General features: G+C 34.7%; 3 protein-coding genes across 5 annotated transcripts; 2 read left to right on the forward strand and 1 right to left on the reverse strand.

The window, feature by feature from the left end:
- Nucleotides 1–1,332: 1,332 nt before the first annotated feature.
- LOC103490977 (probable protein phosphatase 2C 6) lies at nt 1,333–10,023 on the reverse strand. Of its 2 annotated transcripts, XM_017045164.2 has the most exons (6): nt 9,214–10,023; nt 6,856–7,242; nt 4,059–4,176; nt 2,447–2,670; nt 2,333–2,375; nt 1,333–2,169 (listed from the first exon to the last, which is right to left on the reverse strand). In XM_017045164.2, the coding sequence occupies exons 1-6, from the start codon at nt 9,541–9,543 to the stop codon at nt 2,147–2,149; spliced, it is 1,125 nt and encodes a 374-aa protein (XP_016900653.1). In that variant the 5' UTR covers nt 9,544–10,023; the 3' UTR covers nt 1,333–2,146. The 2 variants fall into 2 exon arrangements, with proteins under 2 accessions (XP_016900653.1, XP_008448968.1); XM_008450746.3 differs by lacking the exon at nt 2,333–2,375 and having other exon boundaries at nt 9,214–10,015.
- A 911-nt stretch (nt 10,024–10,934) lies between these two features.
- Nucleotides 10,935–14,543, forward strand: LOC103490978 (uncharacterized). The gene is made up of 4 exons (XM_008450747.3): nt 10,935–11,369; nt 11,456–12,275; nt 13,086–13,252; nt 14,172–14,543. The coding sequence occupies exons 1-4, from the start codon at nt 11,188–11,190 to the stop codon at nt 14,377–14,379; spliced, it is 1,377 nt and encodes a 458-aa protein (XP_008448969.1). The 5' UTR covers nt 10,935–11,187; the 3' UTR covers nt 14,380–14,543.
- A 3,662-nt stretch (nt 14,544–18,205) lies between these two features.
- LOC103490981 (uncharacterized) lies at nt 18,206–22,106 on the forward strand. Of its 2 annotated transcripts, none has more exons than XM_051086507.1 (12): nt 18,206–18,339; nt 18,427–18,523; nt 18,644–18,868; nt 19,243–19,325; nt 19,404–19,504; nt 19,724–19,847; nt 19,966–20,120; nt 20,434–20,570; nt 20,643–20,813; nt 20,892–21,116; nt 21,396–21,632; nt 21,732–22,106. In XM_051086507.1, exons 1-12 carry the CDS (start codon nt 18,251–18,253, stop codon nt 21,873–21,875), a joined length of 1,788 nt encoding a protein of 595 aa, XP_050942464.1. In that variant the 5' UTR covers nt 18,206–18,250; the 3' UTR covers nt 21,876–22,106. The 2 variants fall into 2 exon arrangements, with proteins under 2 accessions (XP_050942464.1, XP_016900589.1); XM_017045100.2 differs by having other exon boundaries at nt 18,258–18,339; nt 18,422–18,523.
- Nucleotides 22,107–26,827: the final 4,721 nt, after the last annotated feature.

Below are 26,827 nucleotides of genomic sequence, written 5' to 3' on the forward strand. Positions count from 1 at the left end.
TTTATGTTTTCATGACAGTTCAATATTCGACATGAGGTGTAAATCAATTTTACTATTATATTATAGAAAAATATGAAATATAACAAATAAACAACGAATTATCTCTAATACAAATTAATGTAAACAATAGTTATGACCTTTAATTTTTAGGGTAATGTCGTCTTAAAGATAAGACTATTGGAATAAATATTTTCAAATATAGTAAATTAACGTTATAATTCATGATAAAATAAGTTGACTCATTTTACTATATATTCGAAAACAACACACGACCTTTTAATGTATTTTTGACAAGTGTCGTATAACTTACTTATTAATTTAAACATTTTAATTTTTTTTTTCAAAAATATATCTTGACGTACGTGGACATTTTACTGATGTTTCCACAAAATTGAAATCTCAAAACTTCTATCTACATCGACGTTTTATATCTTGAACGAGAGTTTTTTTTCTTGGAGAGTGTGAATGGGATTGTTTAAATGATTTATTTTTAGACATGATTCTTTTTAGAGTCATGTGAATAAGCTTTAATGTTCCTCAATTTTAGTGAAATCTATAGCCCTAACTTGGAATGAGAAAAATTGGTGAATCTCTATTTCTCTTTTTTACTTGCATTTTATCATTTTGGTGTTACCACATCAATGAAAGGGACTTTAGATTCTAGTTCTAAGAAATATTTTTTTTTATATATAAAAAATATACAAATAGGATAGAATTCATGCAATAATTAATAAGTGCCCCGAAAGGGTTTAATATATTGAAATTTGAAAATTTATTGGTATTTATAACTATTGAATAGAGTGGTTGTTAGTTGTTATAATAGTTACTTATGTGTTAGTTTCTTCAAACTTAGGTTCAAGCTAGACTTATTCAAACAAAAGTTGATATAGTATGTTTTTTCAAATCTTTCAAGGAAGGGAGAACGGATTAAGTGACTCTTCCCTTTCTCTATTTCAATCATTATAGCTTAGGGATGAACATTAAAACCGATTCAATTCAATTTTGCATTTTGAAATTGTATCTAAAGTCAAATGGTACCAAACCATACATAGACGAAAATCAAATATTTGTAGCTTGGTTCAATTTGGTATATATACAAAATCGAAAACTTCAATTTAACACCGAACTGAACCGAACACAATGGTTGATGCCCCTCAACTTGACCTTAACACAACTCAACTTTGCCCAATTTGATTCTAGTTAGAATTGCAATGCCTTCAACTTTAGCTATGGCTCGACCTCAACACTTTCTTCAACCTTCTACATCCAAGGTAAGGGAGTGAAGATCCATTTCTCTTATAATTTGCTAATCTACCATTGACTAACAAACCATCAGAAATTAGATTTAAGATTAAAGATAGGAGTTCAAGACATCATATAAATAAAATTAGAAAGACCAAACCATATCTCTAACTCTAAGATATACAATCGTCTTTTTTTGTTATGCTTAATATAATTGAGATTATAAACAACACTACGTATATCTTTTTCCAAATACAAGAGAAATAATTACCAATACAAATTTTCTTTTATTTGCAAGATCAGAGCATTGAAAATGAAGATATTTATATCCACAAGAAATAGGAACTTTCTGCCTCCAAACTGACAAACAATAAAAATGGCACTTGAAAAAGAGAAACTTCATAGCCATTTTCTCCAACTGCCTGATCTTTTGTCACCAGAAAGGAACCTTGGAAGGCTTAGCAAACTATTCACTCTGGTAATACCCTCCAATGCAGACCATTCCTCCTCTTCATTTGAAATGCACTCAGCTAAGCTTCTCTTTGACCGGTTTCGACCTCCAGCAACAACTTTCTCATCCGTTGAGTCGGAGACAGGTACAATCTCATTACAGCTTTGTACAGTGCCTGACTGCTCGACAACAGTTGTTCTACGATCATCTAAATCAACTTCGATGTCTTTTGCGTCGTTGCTTGGTGCGACCAGAACTTCTTCCACTGGCATTACACAAGTTTCCGTGTTTTCTTCTACTTCAGGCTCATACTCGAGAAAGAGACATACAACAGCGCAATCGTCATTCTTGGATGTAGGATATTTCAGTCTCCATGCACGAACGGCGCAGTCCACAAGAGCTCTGGCTGCTGTTTCGCGAGAAGGGGCTGATGCAACAATCTCGATAGCTTCTTTATTTGAAAGAACGTCCCAAACCTGTGTCATGTAGTAGGATGATTGTATTAAACACATTTCATCCGAAAGCCTGTTACTTCCAACTGAAATTTTCATTCTGGTTTAAAGATACCAGAAGGAATACTCTAATGAAACATATACTACCACGAGGCTGAGGATATCTATGTCCTGGGGACAAACTTACCTAGTGAGAAGAAAACGCACCCTTCCTCCATACAAATAGAAAACTACAAATATGAAAAATTAGAAGACTCTTTAAAGCTTGATCAGAAAAGTGTTGAAAGAAGAAAAAATATACCCCGTCAGTGGCAAGAATTACAAACTGATCTCTTGCGGTAAGGTGACGATAATAAACATCGGGAACAGAAATAAGACCGAAATCCTTCAGACAAAAGTCTCCAAAAGCTCTTGCCATCGCCAAACCAGGCGAATCGTTATTTGGCAACCAGACTCGTGCAACCTCGGGCTCATCCTGCAAAGCAAAGACCCTTCCTTTGCATTGCTGGATCCTAGCAGCTTCACCTAGATTACAAAAAGAAAAGTTGGAGAATGTCCATACTGCCGGCTCAGATTTACATAACTTGAACAATGTAAGTTTAGGGAAAATATAGTTTTGTGACTAGTTTTTGTCTCTAACGTCAACCTAAACTTAGACACAGGTCTAAAATGTTATATTAATAATTCATAATAAATATAGAATTGATCATTTGAAAAAAAAAATTAAAAAGTTAAAAAGCTTTTTCAATAGTCAGAAGATAAAAAAAGGAGCATTAAGGAAAATCTTCGCTGGAAAATTTTGAAAATCTAAAGAGGCGTTTGGAACGGTGGGTGGGTTAAAATAGTCTCTGTTTGAGATACAAGTTATTAGTCTTCTAATACTTTGTGTATTAAGTGCATGTTATTTAGTCTGTGTTTAAGTTTTTTTCTAATATTTTTTTCATCAATCATCAAACTAGTAATTTTACCTGAAATATCATACTTTGAAAATATAAATAAAACCATTTGTCCCACCAATTTATATAAAATATGTTGGATTTTGAATTGTGTTCATATCGTCCATTTTGGGATGTACCAATAGTGGTGAACATGCAAAAGAATACGTTAGATAAGGCTATAATTCATATCATTCATTATAGCCTAATCTAATATATTTTTTGCATGTTCACCAATATTGGTACACCCCAAAATGACCAAAACGGATGGATGTTAACTTAAAATCCATTCGCATTTTGAATAAAGTGATGGAAGAAATAGTTTTATTTATATTTTTAAATATGAAATCTCATGTATACTCATAAAAACCTAAACACTAACTAAAATACTATGAATTCCAAACACAACTATAAATCCACAAACTGCCACAGGGAGAACTTGTGAAAGAGAAGTAATAAGAGAGGAAAGATCAGACAAATGAGTAGAAGAGAACATAAAACCCCAAAGAAGGTGAAGCGCATGAGATCAAAATCATCCGAGAAACCCTAATGAGGAGAAGTGGGGATGAGAGTTACGAAAGATAGAGTTTGTGGGAAACAGACAAATGAGAAGGGGAATTGTAGCAAAGAGGTTGAGTGGAAAAATAATGAAAACTATATTGAAGAAGGCTTTACAAAAGTATTTACCATGCAAAACACTAGGTTACTATAGTCGGGATCCTAAATATGGAGTGGGCTACACCCACTTGTAGTTGGGGGTCCCAAAGGGCCCCTAAGTGTAGAACAGCATAAAAATAGGTTACTAATGTCACTTTTTCATTGAAGGTTTTAATAGGTAAAAGCTAAATTTACAACTTATTAAGAACCAAAGAACTAAAATTACAACTTATTAAGAACCAAATAACTAAAATGGAACTTTTGAACTTTAAGGACCAAATTAAAAATGACGGCATATTTCCTACTAGTAGATGAGTTTACCAGGAAGGTCAGGTTTCAAGTCCACCGTTAATTGAATTGGAATCAAAGAGTTATCTTCATCTATTGTAGCCAGCACTGCTCTCGAGTCACCAACATTTCCAAGTATGAGGTTCTGACCCTAAAATACATCATTTTTCACTTTCAGTTTAGCTACATATAATGGGATAAAATGGTACTTTTATAGTATCATATGGAGAGTGCAGTGTATATACTTCTTTCGATATGAAATAAGGAGAGATGCTTATTTATAGAACTCAGTGGTCAGTGCTATACATTGAGAATTAACTTCCCAAGTATATTATTTGCAGTTCTTAAAACGAAGAACAAGAATCTATGCTCTCTCTTAAATTACAAGTTCAGCAGATATAATAGGTCCAGAATAAGATTTTTCTTACACAAAACAGTTGCAAGTTCCAATCATACACAATGAACACACAAGACCTTAAGGAGCTAAACAAAACAAAACATCCTCCATTGGGTACCAATCAAAGGACCAGTTAAGGACGAAAAAAATGTAGACAAGAATGATATACCTACTCACAAATAGTTAGCAAACCCCTTTCACTAACTAGAGAAAAACCTTCTGTTCTCTCCTACCAAGTTTCACAAAGCATCTCAATTCACTAAGCTAGATAGCTTAAGAGTTCTTAAACCTCCAGGCACCAAAATTGACAATAAAATTTTACTTCACAAATGTGTGGATGGGACTCTAAAAAGACTAAAACAGAGATTTAATGGTTAAAGACCTTCAGCACCAATAGTTCAAAATTTAGAGAATATTCTTTCAGTAGAGACCAAACAATCCTTCAGAGGGAGATCCATTCAGAAGCGTGGTTGTCTAATTCCTTCTCTAGATAAACACCGAGGAAAGGGGCCGGAAGTAGACCCGAACATCCTTGAAAAGAAACAATTCAAAGAATCTAGGTAAAGAAAAATCAAAATACTGAGAACTCCACCAATGATCCTTCCAAAAGTGAAGGTAACAATCATACCCCACCAAACTCTAGGAGCAAAAAAGTTTTTTCCCCTTCTTTTTTCTAACAAGAAACCAAACATTTCATTTAACAAAATAAAATATATATTTTTATTATTTCTTTAAAAAAAAAGAAAAGAAACAAGACTGTTGCTCAAAGATACGAACTCCCTTAAGGGAAAGAAAGAATAATAATAATAATAATTAAGAGAATTAAGAAAATATAATAGAATCCCAATTTAGCCCACTATAAGAGGTTGGAGAAGCTGTTCAGGGGTATCGACCATGAAGAGAACCTGAATGGAATTAACTGGAAAGTAACTTCCTAACCTGTTTCCAAAGGAGGGGTTGGAGCAGGAGGTTTTGAAGCCAAAAAACATGGCTCCCCTTGAAAAATGTGGATGGCGGTTTCAATAGGAAAGACCAATGCTCTTTGGAGGAATGTCATAGCTAGCAAGTACAGATAGAGGCTGAGGACTAGATTCCTACCCCCAAACGAATACAATAGATTCACAACGGGCAAATACCAAATAGAAGTTAAGGGTCAGATCCCAACCCCAAACGACTACAATAGACTCAAAGGCCATGAAGGCACATCTCTAGCTGCTGTCAAAAAGTTGATAAATGGCTAACAAACATACTTAATCAGCTTATCCAAGACTTTACAGGGTGGCTAATTCAAGAGGATTTACTATTACCTAACGTTTGTCAGACTGTTCAAAAGGGTAGGGACCTAGTCCCTAAATTGATGGGTAGCAGCGAGTATCTCAACCCCTTATAGATAGTCTATTTGAGAAGCCAATATCCCAAAGAAAGTTGAAGTCCTCTATAGGATTGCACCTGTTACGCCCTAATTCCTGATTGGAAAGTCTCCTGTAAGAAGAATGTGGATGATCAAAGATACATTCTATTTCACATGTTTTTTCCTAGGTCCTGCTGGAAATCTCTCTTTAATGTTTTCTGAATTAATTGATGTTTTCCAAAGAACAGCTAGGAGGTTGCTTTTTCAGCTTCCGAGTGGTGTCACTTATAAGGCCCTGTAGAAGTTTCATAGACAAGTGTGGTGATGACTCTTCTTTTTAAATTTAGGTTCAAAAGAAACAAGAGGATCTTCCAATTGGAGGAGACTACAATAAAGGCCTTTTGGGATCTAGTTAAAGTGTTTGCCTAGTATTCAATCTCAAAAGACTTCAAATCATAATATCTCCCATATCTATGCCAACTGGGAAGTTTAATTTATATATATATATACACAATCTTTTTGTAATTCCCAAGGTTTGGAAGGCAATACCTCATCTCCCATCCTTTTTACCCTCATTTAATAAGGACAGTATTCTTTCTTTTCAGTTTTTTCTAATTAAAATAATAATAATAATAATAATAATAATAATAATAATTGAGATATGTGTATGCCATAATACAAGACTTATTGAGGGCAACTAGACTCAAGTGATGTGAGACACCTCCACCTAACTTAGCTCCTAATACAACCTTTGCTTAAATCTTTGAAGAAAACAGAGAAGACTAATAACTGCCATCATTTATGCAGTTGCAGCCGTGCAACCAGTGTAATTGTCTCTCCCACCCATTTCCAAAGTGTACTCATTTAAGATTGCGTCCATCATTTCTAAACCAACTTCCATGAAATCATTTGTCTATGTTATCTATTCTTAAGCATACTTGTTTTGTCAGTTTGGAGTAAAATCAGAGGAATAATAAATGAATGAGATTTGATTGTTTTAACCTTTAATAAAATGGCTCTGACAGATAAATATTTATGTATGCAAATACACTAAAAAAACCCACTGTATGATGCAATATTACCTGCTTTATTAGAGTCACAGCCGTAGATCCACTGCAAAAACAATCAATTTTGGGATGCAGTTTCAACTCTTTATCCATCAATTTGAAGGACTTCAGTAGAGATACTTTGAGTGGTAGAAACATCTTGGGGAATTTTTCATTTTCTTCGCCCTCCAATGACTTGTAAGAATCTTCATCTCCATCTAGAGCAACAGAATCTTCAGAATTTGAACTTCGGGAATGTCTCGTTTTAAAGAGGTTGCTTTGATCTTCATTTGATTTAGATGTCCATTGTGTACAGAGGATTAGAGGGAGGGTATCACGAACTTTTTTCGCAACCATATGTCCAAAAGGACCGTGTCCATCAAATACCCCACAAAATACTGTATCTCTTTTTGAACTGAAATTCTGTCAGAAGTATTTGAACCAAGTTAATCCAAACGGCAATGAAATGTAAAAGAGCCGAGCCACTAATGACTGTCAAAAGAAAACAATGAACCAATACACGTGATTCACTTATTCACAAATAAGGAATACACAAGAGCTTAGACAGAACTTCACAACAAAATACAAGCCATGATAGAGTTCTAAACCCACCAAGTAGGAAAATAATATGATAAATAGCATAGCTTTAATAGCTGAAGTTCAGCAAATGCTAGGCACTGACTAATGTATTCATCAATGTTTGTCAGCCCCAAACAGAGAAGGTAAAACCCACAGTAAGTAAAAACTAACTTGGCAGATAGGAACTGTTTGGAAGTTGTTTTTAAATTCAATTTTCTACTTTAAGAGTATGAATAATGAGGGGAGCTTCGTCTGAGATATAAATCATCTTATGTTTATTACTTATGTATCTGATTTATTGAAAAGCTAGAGTTTGAGAGACAAAGATCTTTGGTTACTTAAACATTGGCATACGAGCTTTCTCTTACTATACCTAATCTACAAAAGCACGAAACAAAGTAGTTACCCTAGTGAAAAAATTCAACCAATAAAAGTTTTTTAAAGTAGTTTTTTAGGAATGTTTTGTAAATCAAGCTGCTCAACAGCTCCTCAAGTTTCCTGTCATGGCAAAGACGTAACTTCACACCTGATTAACTTATCTACAGCTCAGCTTCAGCACAGAACAATTTTCAGAAGCTCCTGGAAGGCACATTCGTGAGTAATATGGTGAGTCATGACCTCACAACTTGTGAAATGTCTTGCCAAGAGCATGAACACTTGCTGGGTAAATAGTAAATCATGATCGGACATTGATTTAGGCACAATTAATATTACCAACATACAACCTTTTCTGAAACCCTTCATAAACCCAAATGACCCCTGAGACTGCTTGTTGGGTTCCTCAAGCTACTAAAGAGGCAAGAATCAATAAGCTTAGTAGCCACTAGGAACAGACCTGATATTTTAGACAAATTCACAAAAATCTAGATTTTATGCTAAATGAATATTATTGACACAACCTTCGCCAGACCCTTTCAAATTAAAACACGAGAATATCCAGAAATCTTCCAACAGTTGTGACTTTCATGAGGTTACATTGTATGCTCTGAATTGTCCATTTAAACATGTTAAAACTTGCCAATTATTCGAGGGATTGTAATTGGAAACAGAAATGTTACTGCATAAGTTCATAAGGTAGAGAAGATAAAACCATTAACCTCCTCCAAGAAGGCATATAGGATTTGCAATATGTAGCCGAGGGTCTAAAGAATATTCCCTTGCCAAACTACTGAATTTTGGATAAACTGTACTTAGTGAGGTACTTCTTCAATCAATTTTCTACCTTTGATAGGAGTTTATATTGAACTACATAACCAAGCCCCGTGAACTTTTTCTGAAGTACTCTGCACCATGTCAAAAGCACACTAAACTCACCAACTTTTACAACTCTAAACCACTAAAAGGAGTAGACACCAATCTATTAGTTCCTACCTGATCTAAATAATCTGCTTGTAACTGACATGAACCTTCAGTCCACAAAATGCTCCGATAGAGACACAGGACAGTCAGAATATCAACAGTAAACAAAATATGAACTGTTCAGATACAATCCTTTCTTCTTTAGGGATGACAATCTTCTTTTGCATGTAAAAGCTGAATATCAATCCTCAAACAGAAAAACACGAAAGAAGAAAGAACAAGAAACCTTCCCAGAAGCTAAAAAGTGCATAAAAAACCACATCAATTGAAATTCCAAAAACGAGGAACAAACAAGCAAAAACTCTAATATTATCCAAAAAAATCAGTAGAACCTCCATATATGCCCTCAAACATCTACTTTCAAATAATTTAATGTAAGCTCAAAGGGATGTTATCAATCAGCTTAAAACGAAGAACACAGTGACGTAACAATGTGAACAACAGTTAGGCACTCACCTCCTGCACAATCATGGCGTCTTGATTAACCCCTTTCTTCCCCTGCTGCGTATACAAACAAGCAATTCTCGATGACCCATTTGAACAAATCCTCCCCGGAACCTCGAATTCATGGACCTTCTCTGAACAAACAGCAACCCCAAAAGTTTTAGTCGAATTCTTCTTCCACCAACGCGGCTTCGTCGAGTACAAAAATGAAGAAGAAGAAGAAGAAGAAGAAGAAAATGACTCTGTTGTAGAAACAGTCGGAGCCTCTCCCGGCGCTGCGGCGGCAGAATAAACCCCACCTCTGCTCTGCCGCCTTTTAGGAGACGAATGACAAGAACCCATCAACAAAATCGGCTTAATCAACCAAAATCAACGCCAAAACAGCTTCCTCTGCCCCTTTTTAGGGGGTTATGGCGCAATTTCCCTTCCGATTGAATATCGGGTTGGAATTAAATTATTTTGCTAGCCAGTGTTGGGATTCCGTGAGGAAATGGAGGACAATATGGTAATTAATTCGAAGTTGATGAAACATCGTTATCGAGGTGTGTGGATCTTAAATTTAAAGAAGAAAAACAATTACTTCTCTTTCTTTTCTTATTCAATAAAGGGGGATGAAATTTTTGAACCCATTGGTTGATTGGGCCGTTCCCGGTTTGTTCCTCCGTCGTATACGGTGGTTGTGGTTGAAGTTAAGCTTTGTGGGGTTGCCGGTATTTACCACTGTTAGCAGCTAAAACCTCGGGAATGGGCAGTCAAAGAGTTGTCTGGAAGGACACGACAGGACATGACACGATGCTACACATGTACTGGAGTGACAATGGTGCAATTTGTCGTGTAAGAGACTAGTGGATTCGATTCTTATAAGGATTAGAATCAACAAAAAGTTGGGATTTTTTTTTCTTTTCCAAGATGGGTATTGGCTGTGGAAATTATTGTCCGTTACTTTTATTGTGAAAGATGATGACTTTAGAGCTGTAATGAAGCTTACTTTTGTTTCATGATTTTGACTTTTAAATTAAAGTCAACATAGTCAAAACCATGTGTGTTTGTGGTTTTAATTATTACTTTTTTTTTCCTTTAGTTTATCAAAGGTAAGGTAAGAAAGTCAATCTTCAACGTTTAGGAAATTGTTGTAACTTTTTCTTATTTATTAGTTTCTAAGTAAGAGTTTTTTGTTTTTTAGTTTAATTAGGAAGGTCTTTAAAAACTTGTTTAATAAATTCATAAATATAAGTTTTTTTTTCAAAATTTAATTAGAAGGCAGTTTTAATAACTTGGATAGTAAATTCACTAAATCTAAAATTCAAAACGTTGGTGATGAGCAATAGAAGGTCTTAGAAGTTTGATGATTATTTTGCGGAGGTTTTCAAATCCCATTAGAGTATAATAGGAGTTCAATGGGTTATTGAAGTTTGATAGAATCAGTTAAATTCATACCAACAACATTTTAAAAAGTTTTAAAGGCTTAGACCAAGTGATTGACCAACTCCACACAAATAGCATATTTTCCACTAATTTAGCCTTGAGTTAGGTTTTGAATATACCAATAATTAAGAGATTTATTGTTTTATTATTTGTGTTAACTCACATTTTAAACCTTGTTATTGCAGTAACTTTTCCGATTACATTACATTATCATATGATAATTATCCACTCAAGTCTAGAAGGACTCAAACCAAACTATCACCTCATGAGCTCTAACAAGAATATGAGCTCTAACAAGAATGTTGTTTAGGTACTGACAATCCCTCCCTCCAACTTTGACTTGGAGAGGATGATCTCCCTAAATCCCATAACTCTTCCTCTGTTAGAACACACATCTTTTTCCATTAACTCCAACACACTTTGCTATCTTTCATGACAATGATTATTCTTTTGAAGTTATATATACTTTTCTTGTCAATTATTCTTCCAAGGCATTAGGCATTTTGATGAAATTTGGGACATTTGGGTCGAGAGAGACTTAATCACCAATAAACCCCAACAATGGCAGAACCAAATACAGTAGAATTGGCCAAGCAAAGATGCAAAGCGATTATGGACATAATCGAAACCCTACCTTCTTCCACCAACATCTCCGTTTCATGTACCCAAACTCTCCAAAAATTAGCTCTTCGCGAGCTCAACTTCCTCTCTCGCTGCTCCTTTTCGTCTTCCACCCCTCTCAGGTTCCACCATTTTCTCAAATTAGAGTATTTACACTTTCCAATCTTCTCTATCTTTCCTCTCATATTCATCAATGATTTCCATACAGCTTGAATATTGGGCACCTTGAAGCTATTGTTCACATTCTTCAACACCCTTCCGTCACTGGAATTTCACGTGTTTGTAAGCCGATTCCATCTTCCTCCTCTTCGAAAGCTGTTTATGTTGATATAATTTGCACTTTGAATAGGAATCCTGTGTGGGTTATTGTTTCCGATAGAAAACCTAGGTATATTTCTTGGTACAAGGGCCATAGAAGTAAGGGCTTGAAATCTCGACTTGAGGAAGTGATTGATGCTGCTGGCTCTTTGCAAGCCTTAGAACCTTGCTCGATCATTTTGTTTTTTTCGCATGGGCTTGATCAGTTTATTCTGGAAAGACTCCGGGATGAATTTAAAGCCACTGAGTTTCATTTCAATTTCTCGGATTTTGATTTTGGTTTCTCTGAGATTGATGGTGATTGGATTAATGTGCTTTCAAGAAGCTATGAAGAAGCTTGTGTTCTTGAAATAAAAGTTAGTGATAGGAATTGTGGGGCTACGAGTTCAAATTATAACAGTAAAGTATGTTCTAGTGGTGTGGATGAGCCAGATATCTTGAACAGCAATACCGAGATAGATCTTGGGGATTCTTTCTGCTCTGTTGTTATGGCAATGAAGCCTAATCCTATGAACGGTATCGAAGATATGGAGTCCGCAAATTTGGAACAATTGTTGGGTGGTGATAGTGATTTAATAAATTTTGATACCACGGCGTTGATTGCATTAGTGTCCGGCATTAGTAATGGCTGTGCTGCTAAATTATTGGCTACCCCAGAGAATGAATTGAAACAGAAGTACAAGAGTAACTATGATTTTGTGATTGGTCAGGTGAGTTTTTGTTTGCAGATGAGCATTACCCTCTACTATCTTCTATTACTTTTTAGCCACTATTTTACTTACAAGTTAGGTTCGCTTAAATGTATAATCTTCGATTGTTAATTTAAAGCAGGAGATTATGCAGAATAATATAATATCCCACTTGAATGAAAAAGATTGTACTGAAATAAGAACTTATTTTCATTTTCGCTGTAAGTTTTGCACTTTAGTCATTACTAGTTAAAAGCTATTGAGTTATCTTGAACTTGCATGTAGACCACAATTATGTTCGAGTTGAGGATGTTCCCTATTGCCTTGGCTGGATTGTTGCTCCACTGAACTTATTTTGCTTAGTTGCATTACTGGACTATATCCCAAAATAATCCCTCGTGGAGTTACTCAAGCATTCCTTTTACTAGTTACCTCTTTTATTCGTTGCTGGTCTTTTTATTAAATGGTGTTTTTGTTTACTGTCAAGTCATCTGCCGAAACAATTTATAAATTTTTCCTCTCATATTGTAACTAATACCTCTCTTCTTGTCCAGCCAGATAAGATTGGTATACGGTAAACCTTGGTGGAAGTTTTTGTTTGAATTACATTGTGAGGAAACATCCAAGGCGCAAAGACTTCTATTGAGATTTTATTTACCATTGCTTTTGATCATAACAAATGCTCTTTTTGACTTCCATTTACCAACCAATTGTTTGGTCGATTTCTTTGCTAGTCTTACGTGGTCTGGAACTAGGATTTCCTAGTATTATTATTACTTTTTGTTGTAGCCAATGTGATTCTGTCTCTGAGCCCTCTCAATCTTCTGCTAGGCAATGTCAGAAATTAAGAAGCCTATTCTTGTGGAGCTGGGTTCTCTATTGTCTGGAAAAAGAGGCATAATATGCCAGAGTGTTCACTCTGAGTTCAAGGAACTTATAACAATGTGTGGAGGGCCGAATGAGAAGTCCAGAGCAAACCACTTACTAAAACACATCATGTGAGTCAATTAGGACAAGGTTTTGTTGTTCTTTAATATTCTTACTTTGATCCTTGATCCACATTCATTTGAAACATGTGAATAAGTTGGATTTAGCACTTTTGGTTTCATAAACCTAAAAAGTGTAACAATATTTTGGGTCCGTCCAGAATTAAGTGTTGGAGTTATTTGGAAATCTCCAAATATTTGCAAAGAAGAGAATAATTTGTCCTTTTAATACTCTAGATGCCAAGTGCAAAATCCTAGCATGCCACCATGTTTATGGATGGAGAGACCTTTCAGGCTTTCCAACGTGATCTCATCCCACCAAGTGACTCCCACCTTAGTACCTTCAACACCCAATGGAAGTTTTGCATTTCTTTCTCCGAAATCTAGGCCATTTTGGTTTGTATTTGAAAGTAAAACATGAAGTAGATAGAAATGCCTTGGTTTCCGTTTGCCTTATGTTGTAGGCACCCGTTGAGATTTAATATCCTACGAGATAAAAAATAATAAGAGTCATGTAAATAATGAAAGATAGAAAATGAGTTCAAGTTACGGTAGTCTAGCCACCTACTTAAGATTTAATATCCCACGAAAAACCTTGTCGATCGAATGTAATAGGGTCAGTGATGCACCATAGAATAATTGTGGGTGTGCCATGGGGAATAGGAAAGGTAGGTAGAAATATTAATTAGCATTACAGTAGGTCAATTCTTCTCTCATGGGAGAAATTAGAGTCTTTCGTTACTTGTATCGAGATTTTTTCAGCTTAATCAGAAGCCCAATTTGTTTAAGTAGGTTTGTGACCTTGTGCTACCAATACTTTCAGTTTCAGTTTTCCTGTCCTTGCAACCACATGGACAATGTTATGGATATGTTTATCTTCTTGGTAAATGTCAATATATTAGTGCACTGATTGGTGTTGAGAATGAAACAGGGTTGTGCTGGACATGGTGTCTAAACGCATGACATGTCTCCCGACCACAAGAAAGTTAGCTTTGAAGAACAAGGTTGTGTTCGGCACTGGTGACTACTGGAATGCCCCGACCTTAACTGCTAACATGTCATTTGTTCGAGCAGTATCGCAGACTGGGATGTCCCTTTTTACCTTTGAGCATAGGCCACGAGCTTTAACTGGCGACTAGTTGATGCACACTTTTGATTTAAGATGCGACATCTTTGTTCTGTTAGAAAAGGGAATGGTGGTAGGGAGAATAGAATTTTCAATTTTGTTTTTTCTTTCAGAATATAATGTAGTTAGTTAAAGACAATTTCTCACTTGTTGTAGAATGTCAAATTTTTTGCCATATTTTGGTTGGTATATAAATTAAATCTGTGCATTGCATGCAGCCGAAGGAAAGCTTCGGTAGATGATTGAGATCGAAACAAGATGGACTAACATCTATCGGAAATCATCATACTATTATAACCGGTGTCCTAATTGCAAATAATGAGTTGTTTACCCGCCTTATTATTGGATAGACATGAAGGTTCATTTAGAAGTTGACTGATAATGAGACATAACTTATGAGATGTAGAATTCTCTAACATATCTTCCAAGTTGGTCCTTCGGGTTTATCATTCTTAGATTATATATCAATTTCATTTGGTCTTAATGAACTTTGGTACTAGTGTGTTGAGATTTGTTAATTTCTTTTATATGAAATCTTTGTTCGTTTCTTTGCTTCCAAGGCATCAGCTTAAATTAGTGGAACAAGTTGTTATAACTTGCTCCATGTTTAAGCCACCAACTATAGTAGTAGTGTGTCAACTATTTATAATAGTAAATATTATTTAACAACTATTTTTGTTTCAGTATTTATTTTATTATTTTTGACTAATTCTTAATCCTAAAATAATTTGCATCTTAAACATTAACTACTGTAACGACTTGCTATAATAACCAATTCAATGTCTATAAGATTTCATCACCTTGCAATCATTCTCAATGAAATTAATTGATGAAAGATAGACGTTTGTGTTTATAATGTATGAGTATGACATGGTTGGAATATATTCTAGCTTGGTAATGGTAGGTAGTTCTCTACCTAAAAAGACAATATTCCCTCCGTTGCATTATTGATAAAATATGAATATTGAGAAATCTCGATTCAGTGCCGGCGGTGACTAAGTGGTCACTCAGTGGTCAGCCATGTCGTTCGACAAGTGTCATACAATGGTGTCGACTCCCACTATACTGCTTCGTTGTCTTCTTCATCTTCTTCGCAGTTTCGGTTCGATCTTCCATTTACTCCCATTTCTCTTCCTTCCATCAACGTTCTTGGCCTCGCTTCACACAAATGGTAACTTCTCTTCTGCTTTTACATCGCAATTTTCTCCCTTTTGTGTTTTTTTATTGTTCTTCTTTTGTCATCGGAAAGAATCATCATTCTCTTATTTGTTCTGGAAAAGCCCCAACTAGATACTATACCCTGCTTATTTAAGTCTTCAGGTTAGTTGATAAAATTGGTTCTTTTGGTTTTTAGAAACCTAAAGATTAGTCTGTTTATGAGAGATTTTTTCCCCTTCTAATCGAGCTCAATTGGCATTGTTCATGGCAATAGTGTTTGTAACAATATAACTACTAGCCCTAATGGTAAAGAGATGGGACATAATATGGGTCAGCTCTGGGTGACCTTTCACCCGTGAGCTTTAGATATAAAAGTTTATATCCAAAAGAAAAGACTTGGGTTGAATTTGATAACTATTTTGTTTTTTTTTTTAAAATCAAGACATTATATTTAGCTCCAAATTTATTCATTTGTTATCTATTTTTTATCCCTACCTTAAAAAGTCAACCCAAATATGGAAAAAAAAAATCTTTTAAATTTTTTTTTTCTTTTTCAATTTAACTTATTGTATTGAAATAAGCTGCTAATTTGAGGATCCTAATTATGAAATAGGAAGAAAATAGACTTTATTTTCAAAAAGAAAAAAACCAAAACCAAACTGTGTTTTAGATTACTATTTTCCTATCCACATATTGTTTTACTTTTACAATCTTGGAGTTACCAAAAAGAGTATGGCTTAACCAATTTAATTTATTTTTTCTTTTACAATTTAGGGGCAAGGGATCGAACCTCCAAGTTAATATGTTATTCTTGATATTCTTATTAAGCTTTGCTCTTCTTGTCCACCAATTTTATATTATTATCATATATTGTATTACAATTGTTATCAAAGTTTTGCGTAAATGACATTTAAGCAAAAAAAAAAAAGAAATAAGTAAATAAAAATAGAATAGATAGCCTAGAGATAAAATAATTACATATATAACACAAAAGTTGGTAAAAAACTAAAAAACTCACACCTACCAATGCTATTACTGATAATTTGAAATTTGAGAAATGTGTTCTTCATCGATGGATATCACCTAAGAAGCACATATACGCCAATTGCTAATTCTTTTTTTATGATACGGACATGTGGATACACTATTTTTTTTAACATAAAATACTCAATATACTCCACTAAACGAACTTAAAATGTTAATTGTCAAATTAATTAGCCATTTTAGTTTGTATGAGTACAAGACAACATTTTAGTTTGTATGAGTACAAGACAACAAAACTCTTTAGACGGCACAGGGAATAGGGTTTATAGATGTCATCCTAACATTTAAAAAGAAAAAAAATATATATAAATGAATTTCAACTTGAAATAGGCAATGGCTGACAACTAACATGATAGATAGATTTAAAGAAGGAAAAAAAAAATGAACTTTGAGGATTGGACACTGGCAGTAACATTTGATGTTGGCTCTCAATTTTGTGAAGTACTCCAAAGGGACACGTGTCCACCACGTTACAGGATGTCGGCCAAGTGTCCAACACAAGTGTCCATCACCAATACCACCTCGAATATGGAGTGTCTTAGGATATCAGTAATAACTTTGAATTTGGAAAATGTGCAATAAAGTTGTGCTATATTTTTGTATTATTTTCCTAATTGTGTTATTTGCTATAGTTTTCTTTATTATTATGGAGCATTTTCCAATATAGCAAAAATTGTTAAATTTCTCACTCAGAACTTGCAACCTGACATGTTATAGCTCGTTTACGTGGTTGGAAATTTAGAAAATTAGCTCTTGCTATAACTTTCAAAAGTAAATTGATAAATGTCGGTTGAGGCTCTTGGTTGCATTCTGGTGGGCCAAATTTTACTCGGTTCTTTATTTATAGAGAAACCCAAAATTTACCATAGAGAGTAATTTTGTAATTCCTAATCTAGGTTCCAAATGAAAGGACCAAATTCGTAATGTTCCGTTTTTCTATTCAACTGCAAAAACTAACACAAACACTAAGGGTGCGTTTGGGGGAGGGAAAGAGTTATGGGGGAAAAGGATTATAATAATCCTAGGATTATGATAATCCTAGTGTTATGATAATATTATGTTTGGGGGAAAGAATATAAAAGGTAGTATTATAATAGTATGTGTTTGGGGGAGAGATTATGATAGTAGTGTTATAGTAATATGTGTTTGGGGGAAGGATTATGATTATAGTAATTTAAAAAATAATAATAGAATTTAGATTGGGTTATTTAGGTAGGGTAATGTAGGGTTGTAAGAAAGTAAAAATAGGATAAGATAGGGTTATTTAGGGATTAGGATTATTTATCATATTCCTTGGGCCAAACACGGTTTGGCCCAATTTCCTAATCCTTTTCCCTCTAAAACCCCACCCCAAACACGCCCTAATTGTAATCTGTGTTTAGAAGTTTGATATCCACTAATATATTAAGCTCTGTCTTACGAGAATATCAATGTAAATTAAAATGTCGATATTAATGTTTTTGTAAAATAATAATAAAAAGTAAAAAGATAGTTTAAATGAATCAGGAAATTGTATTATATGCTATTTATATTTGCAACAATTTGTTGTTTATGTTTCATCAAAACACATAATGAAAATGTTGACATCTAGACAAAAAATTAGTACTCTACTTCCAGGGCATTTTGAAGTCTTTCTTTTTGTATTTTTTTTTTCTTTTTTTGAAAACTATTCTTCTTGATAAATGTTAAACAGATGGGAACTTATAAAAAATTCTGGAAACTTTTGTATGAAAAAGTTGGGGTTCATAAGCCATATTCCTCCTTTCTGCAGGTAACATTTGTTGATTACTCTGCTAACCGATTGTTCTACTCCATTTTCGTCTTGTTGTTTCTTTTCATGTTCTTTTCATCAGGACAGCAAGAAAGACTCTGAATGTTTGGAGAATATGGGGAGAACATCTATTCTAAAATGTGTATTTAGAGCATTTGATGCAGATTTCTTCAACAACACTAAGGTTCAACAAAGCACCAATTGTTTTCGTGTAGTTATATATTGTGTTGTCTTTTACTTGTAGTTATACATTGTGTTGTCTTTTACACTCATTTAACGTTGAGGAACCTTTGTTTTTGAGTAGAGGGATGAGGTTTTAAAGGGAGCTGAGGAAGTTAATGTGCCTACAATCAGAGCCAATCGGAAGCTAGTTGCTTCTGAAAATGGTGGTCTGCATAATCCTTCCCCTTTGGTGTTCAACCCTGAGTGGGCAAATGAAAACGCTCGACATAAGAGCAAAAGGTTCTGTTATCCTCCTGTTCATGGAGTAAAGAGACCAAACAATGAAGATGATATTGCTTTCATGAGTGTATGTCTGCACCGACCTTTTTAGTTTAAATTGAAGCTAAATATGTTCTTTAGTCTTGAGTGTTCAAGTTTTTTTTTTCCATCTTTTTCCCTTTGATTTGGAAAAAAAAGTCCACATTTAACTGACAAATGTTGGAATTTGAATGATCGAGTAAAAAATATGTTTTGATTGATGTAACCATAAAATAAAATAGTATTCATTTCATATCCCTTAGCGAGTAGTAACTTGTTTGGCCCAAAATTGCTTATTGTTCACTAAAGTGGATCCATCAAAATATTGGAGTACTATCAAATTAAAAAATAATTGTTTTTAGATTCATTTGATCCTTCTTTTAGCATTAGGGACTGAAGGGAGTGATGATTGAATTCTATTAGGTTCTTGAACTTGGAGAACTGATTAAAACGGAGCAGATTTCATCTCAGGAGCTTGTTCGAATTTTTCTGCAGAGATTGAAAAGGTATATAAAGGATCAACTTACAGTCTTTCTGAACAAAGTTCAAGTTCTTATTTAAAAAATTTCTTTAAACAATATCAGGTACAACCATGTTCTTGAAGCTGTAGTTTCTTTTACTGAAGAACTTGCTTACAAACAAGCGAAAGAGGCTGATGAACTGTTTGCTCAAGGAGTGTATTTAGGTTCGTGTTTTTTATGATAACAATTTTTTGTGCTACTTCAATGAAAGTCATTGATTTGGGTGATGCATTTATGTATTGTAGTTCACTGTTTGACTTTCGACTTTATTTTTCAAATGCGGTGTTAAGTTTTGTACTTCACTTTGAAATATTTTTATTGTTCTTGCAGAGTTAAATTTATACTTTTTAACTTTGAAATAAAAGGTTGTTCTTGTCTTGCAGGTCCACTGCATGGAATTCCATATGGGTTGAAGGATATAATATCTGTTCCAGGATACAAAACAACTTGGGGTTCAAAAAGTTTTAAAGAACAAGTAATTGATGTTGAAGCTTGGGTTTATAAGCAGTATGAAAAATTTGACTAATTTATCTAAGTATATTAATTGACATATTTGCCGACAAATCATGAATCATTTGGTTTTTAACATTTTTCCAAACAAACCGTGAATCATTTGGTTTTGCAGGTTGAAGTCAGCAGGTGCTGTTCTTGTTGCAAAACTTGTTACAGGATCGCTTGCATATGATGACATCTGGTTTGGTGGGCGGACGAGGAACCCGTGGAACATTGAGGAGTTCACCACAGGGTCATCAGCTGGACCTGCAGCATGTACTTCTGCAGGTACGATTTAGATTTGGATCTGATGGTTTCACCACAAAATGTTCTCTCTTAGCAAGTCTTAGAACATCTCCATTACAACATCATCTTGAGTATAATATTTTTTGTTGAATTCCGGCAATTTTCATTTCAAATTGAGACTTCATTGCCTTAACCATTGATTTGCTCCAGGTGTTAGGTTCTTGTGTTTCTTATGAAAAAAAGAGTTTGTCAAGTTTGTCATAGTTTCTTGCTATAAGAATATTTCCTTCACAATTTTGGATAATGAACCCAGAGGATATGGGGCTTTATATATGCATTGCCCCCTCTTTATTAGGTATGGTTCCATTTGCAATTGGATCAGAGACAGTTGGTTCAATGACTTATCCTGCAGCTCGATGTGGAGTTACTGCAATCCGCCCAACGTTTGGAACAGTTGGTCGCAGTGGAGTAATGAGTATTTCTGAAAGCTTGGTAGTAGCCACAAGCGCTTTTTGCTTTGTTTCTCAACTCGCCTTTTGTATTTATTCTGCTTTTGTTTAACAGGATAAGCTTGGTCCATTTTGTAGAAACGCTGTTGATTGTGCAGTCGTTTTGGATGTCATAAGAGGAAAGGATCCACATGACCTCTCCTCAGTTGAGAGTTCTCTTGATGATCCATTCTCCATAGACATTTCTAAACTTACTGTTGGATATGTTGACGATGCTGACATGGAGGTTAGTAACTCCATCAGAGTAGAGCCTTCTTCTTTGACATCTTTGATGTTAACCCAATTTTTAAAATGTTTATTATAGGTTGTTCAGATTCTTTCCTCTAAGGGTGTTAATATGATTCCATTCAACTTGTCTTATTCTGTCGACTCTGTTCAAGGCATTGTTAACTTTACTATGGATGTTGATATGTTGGCTCATTTTGACGAATGGCAACGTTTGGGGCTTGATGATGAATATGAAGCTCAAGACCAATGGCCAACTGAACTCCGTCGTGCACGTTTAATCCCTGCAGTAGATTATGTTCAGGTATTGTCTACAGAACGACTCAATCTTCACTATTTATAAATAAACTTGATCCCGCTTAGTTCATTAGTTTACACAAGCAATAAATTTCATTAAATAATTACTATTCTACTTTTTGCAATAGGGACGAAATTGTTGCATATTCTAAAGTATTGAGACTAAATTGATACTTACTGAAGTTCAGGAAAAACGGACCGGTATAGGAAGTTAATAGTTACCAACCAAACTGTAGGGACCAAAAGTTTTTTTTTTCTACGCTTGATTATCCAATGTCATGAACAGGCACAGAGAGCAAGGGGAAAGCTAATTAGAGAAATTAGAGAAAGTTTCAACGTTGATGCTTTAATTGGCAATGCCACTGACTGGGAGAAAGTTTGTATGGGAAATCTTGTTGGTCTGCCTATTATTGTTGTTCCAACAGGTTTCAAAAATATCTCAAACCCACCTTCAACTGGCACCACAAGAAGAAAAGTCACCATTACCTCTGGCATTTATGCTCCACCTCACAGGGATCACATTGTATGCAACTTTTTCTAGTCTTGGAATGAAAAAAAAACAAGATTCGTTTTGGTTTTTGAGGAAAACTACTTACTTATTTGATGAACGATTGTGTTGTAGGCTTTAGCTTTGGCTATGGCTTACCAATCTGCAACTGATCACCACAGAGCAAGGCCACCAATAGATGACTTGGGGCCCAATGACGTTCTTCCAGATCCACCTTTGGTATCTATTCCTCCAAGGTTATTGCACCTTCGAATATGAATCTACACCTCTTTCCCTTTATCTTATCTTACATTTTGGAGACTTTTGTCTTGTTTTTTCTTTTTGGTTATAGAGAAAAACACAAATGTAGGTTTAGTCCTGAAACATTAATATGCATATATCTAGGACTGCGACATTGTCAATGTCAGAGTTTTTGTATATAAATAATGCTTCTAGTTCAAGCTCTTTTATCCATAAAGTAATATGATCAATGGTATGGAATTAAAACAAGTACATATTTTCACGTCTTCCCCTTTTTATTTCTGAAAATTGTTCCAAAGCCACCTCTGTTTACAGTTTCTCCAATTGTTGCTGTTGAGAGATTTGGGGTTCTTGATTAAATGCGTCAGTTTTTACACTTAATTTTTCAATTCTAAATGTTAAAGATTTCTGTATAAGCAATTTGTTCTTTACTGGTTAGATCTTGTAAAGTTTAGTTCCCATGGAATTACTACTATTTTCTTCTCGTTGGGGGTTGTTTGGATCTTTTCCTACGAACTTATAGGAAATGAATTGATTTCCAATAAGTTCTCTCGACATTCATGTGTTGACGTCATTCATGTGTGTGTAGCGTCAGGTAGGGACGGATTTATTTTGATGCTAGGGTCGGATTTATTAAGGGGTCAGCGGGGCACGCGTTCCTCTCAAACACATTATCGGTTTTTGTATTTTAATATTAATTTTGAAGTATTAGTGTTTTAAACAAAGCTGGGTTGTAGTGTAATGGTTGTGTCCCACACTTGCAATCAATAGGTTGTAGTGTAGTGGTTGTGTTCCACGCAATCTTATGTTTGCAAATTTCAAAATTTAAGTTTTTCTTACCCTCACTATTTAAAATTTATGGATCCGTCACTGACAATGTTAAGTCTTATCCGTCCTCATCTACAAAGACAAGGTTATCTTTGTAGAACAAGTGTGCGAAAATCGAGAGAACAAACTCACACTTCATCCCTAACTCCCTTCTGTGTTTTAGCAATCGCATTCTGCATTTAAAATTTTTGGATCTGTCATTTGACGTGGAAAATAGGTGAATTGTTTTGTAAGATTAGTTGACGTAGATCTTCATGGATATTAAAAAGAAATTTGTGGTCTTTTACTTTCTTTTTTTCTAATTTTTTTCGTTAATTATGATTTTAGAAAAATTATAATTTTCGTTAATTGTGATTGAGATTTATAGGTGACGCTCTACATTCCACATGTTTTTACCGATGAAATAGGTTTTGCTACACAACTATAATGGACTTTGACATTATTATTTTATGTTCTTTATCCACTAGGATTGCAAATGAAGAATATGCATTCACCTAGTGTTGAGGTAGTTGAGTTCTACATTTAAAATAACCATTCATACAGTGATACAATTGATTACACAGCAAAAGACATTCGGGTACAATTGATACAATTGATTTTACATCAAAGCAAAAGACATTTCGATGTCCAGGTTTCATATCACATTGTACCTATAGATCCTAGAACTTGTATTTCCTTTAAGCATACTTGTTTAATTGTGTAAGAGTTGTTATTGTTGTTATTCTTGTTGAAAGCATTAATGCTAAGGAAAGTGAATAAAGAGATGAGAAAAAAAGGAAATTAAGCCAAGTATCGGTGACCAAAGGCTTTCCTTGTAGTTAACAAGTATTATGGGCTAAGTACGTGCAACCGAATTATGAAGGATTTGCACTGAATTATGAAGGTTGTATTTGAAATTTACTTGTGGGCTAAGTACGTGCAACCGAATTATGTAGGTTGTATTTGAAATTAGTGTTCCTTAGGTGGCCTAGAGAAGTTGAGCTAGGCGGCTAGACTATGTGAACCAGATTAACTATAGGTGAAAAGATTAGCTACCTAAGTGTTTTCTAGACGTCTTGGGTGATGAAGTTGTAGGCAAGATGGTGGTTGGCGTCTTAGCCAAGTATCCTAGGCTAGCACTAGGCAATATTGAGTGTTGTAGTGCTAGGTGAGCAAAGGATGTGTTAGGTGGCTAAGATGGAACTAGGCGACCTAAAAGTGTAGGTTAGGTATTAGGCAACCTAAAATGAGTCGGTAGGATACGCTAGGCAAGTAGGTTAAGTGGGTTGAAAATGGTTGATTAGGGTTAAGAATCAACTTAACCAAGTAGGAGGTAGTCGTGCAAAACCAGGGAGAGAAGTCTATTAAAGGGCCAACTTTAGGCAAAGAGTTCTTTCATTTTCCTAAAAACTATGTTTTTGGTGTAAAAAAAAAAAAAGATATTTGAGTGTAGCTTATGAGCGAAGGCTTCTTAGAAGAGACGAGCTGAAGAGAATGCTAAAAATATAGAGGAATTTTACATTGTTTAGATTTTAGCTCAATTCGGATAGTGCTTGACGTTTTGAGCATAACTAGAAATTTTAAGCTGAAATTTAAAGGTAGGCTATTTAAGAGGATAAGGAAAAAGCTTATAGAAGGAAGTTTTTCGATTTGATAAAATAATTTTAAGTTATTCAAGTTAAAAGTGAGATCTATAATCTTTGAATAAACGGGCAGTTTCAAGCCATGAACAAACAAGCATGTGTATAGGAAGGCGTCGAGGCATTGAGCAAGGATTGCTAAGCATTGGTGACCAACATCTCAAGAGGTTGACACAAATAGGATGACGACTAGACACAAGCACTTGGCCAAGGGAGTGTCATCTTGCATGCAATATTAAACGATCGAGGGTGGGTGTAGGTTAAGGCGCACGGCTGAGCACTTGTGCACGTGTCAAGATCTTTGCAAGGTTAGTGTGCACAACTAGGTAGTATGAGTTTGCCGGGGCACTAAAAAGGACATAGCAAGGGGCACATGGCATGAGATGGGCGTGCAATGAGGCCTAGAAGGCTAGCACGTGTTTTGGCAAGCCTATCATGAGCGTGCATGCAAGCAACCAACACCCATTAGGCAATCAATGCTCGTCGTGTCGTTAAGCCATTTTTAACATTTTCAAGATTTACATGTTAAATTTGAAATTTTCTGAAGTCCAAAGAAATTAGTTAATCAAAGATTAATTCCTTCATTTCAAGTTAAGAAGTGTGGCAAGTTTGCCAACCTTTAAAGTCATGAGTGACAAAATTATTTTGAAGTTTATTTTTTAGCATGTTTTTCTATCAAGCATGAGTTATTAAGCATGTTTTCTCCAACTTTTCTTAGATTTAGTATAAGTCGAGCAAAGTTGATTTTCGAAATGCTTTAGTTACCAATCATGAGAGTTATGTAAGTTTTAGTACAACATTTACTAAGAAAAGTATGAGATTTATGTTGCGGAAGACAAATTTAAAGTATTTTAAGCTTACAACCAAGTTATTTTATTTAAGTTATATATGTGTGTTTTACATCATTACTATATTCGAGAGATATCAGTTTAGATCTAATATCATGTCATGGAGCACATTTCCCGATACTTAGAATTGTCTAATTCTATATTGAATATGTTTAAGTTGAATTATGGGACTAATTTGATGGTACATATTCCACGGAGCGGTAGAAATGAAACTACCACGGACCGGTAACCACCTCTTAGATCCGATAAGAGGAGTTTTCTTATTTCTATCAAGGATTTCGGATATTCCCAAACTAAGGGTTTGCAAACCATAGGTAAATTGAGTTTCAACGAGAAAACACCTAAGTCAAAATTACAGACAACAGAGAAATTCTTTTCATAAAAAGCCTTTCCTTTCTCTTTCATTATAGCTTTAGTATTATCACTAGAAGATCACTTCTCTTTCAATCATGAATTCCGCCCCAAGATCACTTCTTGCGAACATGTGAGGGCATGACCGCCTAGATACTCAGCGCGTATCTCATTGCGAGATAGCATGCTAAATGCCTAGTAAGTAGAAATTAATCCAACAATCAATCTTATCGCAACTTGAGTTTTACGCATAGTTTGAACTTTAAGTTTTAACTTTCACAATACAAGATAAAACAAACAGCTTCTCTTTATTTCACTTAACATGCGTTTCAATATATACTTTCTCAAGTACAAAAACTATATGATAAGGCTTCCAAAAAGTTTATCGTTGCTTCACATTTAAAACACACCTAGTTTGCTCGCCTTATCCTTCTTTACTTGGCCTCAAAGCTTTGGTACCTGAGAAGACGAAACTTAAAATGTAAGTCAAATACTTAGTAAATGATATTTTGGAAAACCTCTTGGGGAATATATACAATTCAATCAATAAATTCATTTTCATTATAGGCTCTCAACGCCTCATTCATAAATCACAAATCACACATTAGCCTTTACTTATTCCTTTCGCCAAAAGCATGAACCATTTTCACGCATAGACTACTGAGATTCATTTCACTAGCACCACTTGGAGAATTTTTCGGTTCATTTCTCATTGCTCAAGCTACTAACTTAATATGCTCATTTCAATGCATTGGCCAGCTTCTTACCACCATTTGGTCCTTTCACCCTATGGTTTACTTGGTTCATTATATGCACATAATAGCTAGCTTATTAATGGGAATAATAGCTAATGGTATACTCTCATACATACATACATTATAACATAGAAACTCAATTTTGGAAACTTTCTTTTCAAATAATTAACTTTTCAGTGAAGATCATGAACATTACATCATACGTTAAACATTTCATTATAACATATAAAGACTTAGATAGAATGCTTTCAAAACATATTAATTCTTTTAGAAAATCAATCACAAAAACACATAGTTTCATTCCTTCATCTGAACGGCTACTCCAAGTCTCTTCTGCCTAGCCTTAGCAACTCAACACTTGAAAATCAAAATAACAACACTTTATTCTGATCCATCAATCCTATATATTCGTCCTTAACCAGATTAGTCATCCTTAAGCCTCTCTTAGCTTGCCAGCTCCTACTTAGAACTTTACTCGTGTCAATTTACTTAGCTTTCTAGATCATGCTTAATCTAAAGTTAATACGTAATTAGCTGTCAAATCAAGATTAGACATTTTCTCGAAATAG

The sequence above is a fragment of the Cucumis melo genome, chromosome 6 (genome assembly GCF_025177605.1).
Source record: "Cucumis melo cultivar AY chromosome 6, USDA_Cmelo_AY_1.0, whole genome shotgun sequence".
Taxonomy (NCBI): Eukaryota; Viridiplantae; Streptophyta; class Magnoliopsida; order Cucurbitales; family Cucurbitaceae; genus Cucumis; species Cucumis melo.

Bases quoted from the DNA above. Each gene is read 5' to 3' on its own strand.
- LOC103490978 (XM_008450747.3), top strand. From the start codon at position 11,188: ATGGCAGAACCAAATACAGTAGAATTGGCCAAGCAAAGATGCAAAGCG. The intron at 11,370-11,455 runs GTTCCACCATTT...ATTTCCATACAG, and splicing joins TCGTCTTCCACCCCTCTCAG to CTTGAATATTGGGCACCTTG. The intron at 12,276-13,085 runs GTGAGTTTTTGT...ATCTTCTGCTAG, and splicing joins ATGATTTTGTGATTGGTCAG to GCAATGTCAGAAATTAAGAA.
- LOC103490977 (XM_008450746.3), bottom strand. From the start codon at position 9,543: ATGGGTTCTTGTCATTCGTCTCCTAAAAGGCGGCAGAGCAGAGGTGGG. The intron at 7,243-9,213 runs GTGAGTGCCTAA...TACTTCTGACAG, and splicing joins ACGCCATGATTGTGCAGGAG to AATTTCAGTTCAAAAAGAGA. The intron at 2,170-2,446 runs GTATATTTTTTC...TACATGACACAG, and splicing joins TAATTCTTGCCACTGACGGG to GTTTGGGACGTTCTTTCAAA.
- LOC103490981 (XM_051086507.1), top strand. From the start codon at position 18,251: ATGTTAAACAGATGGGAACTTATAAAAAATTCTGGAAACTTTTGTATG. The intron at 19,848-19,965 runs GTATGAAAAATT...TTGGTTTTGCAG, and splicing joins GAAGCTTGGGTTTATAAGCA to GTTGAAGTCAGCAGGTGCTG. The intron at 21,117-21,395 runs GTATTGTCTACA...TGTCATGAACAG, and splicing joins CTGCAGTAGATTATGTTCAG to GCACAGAGAGCAAGGGGAAA.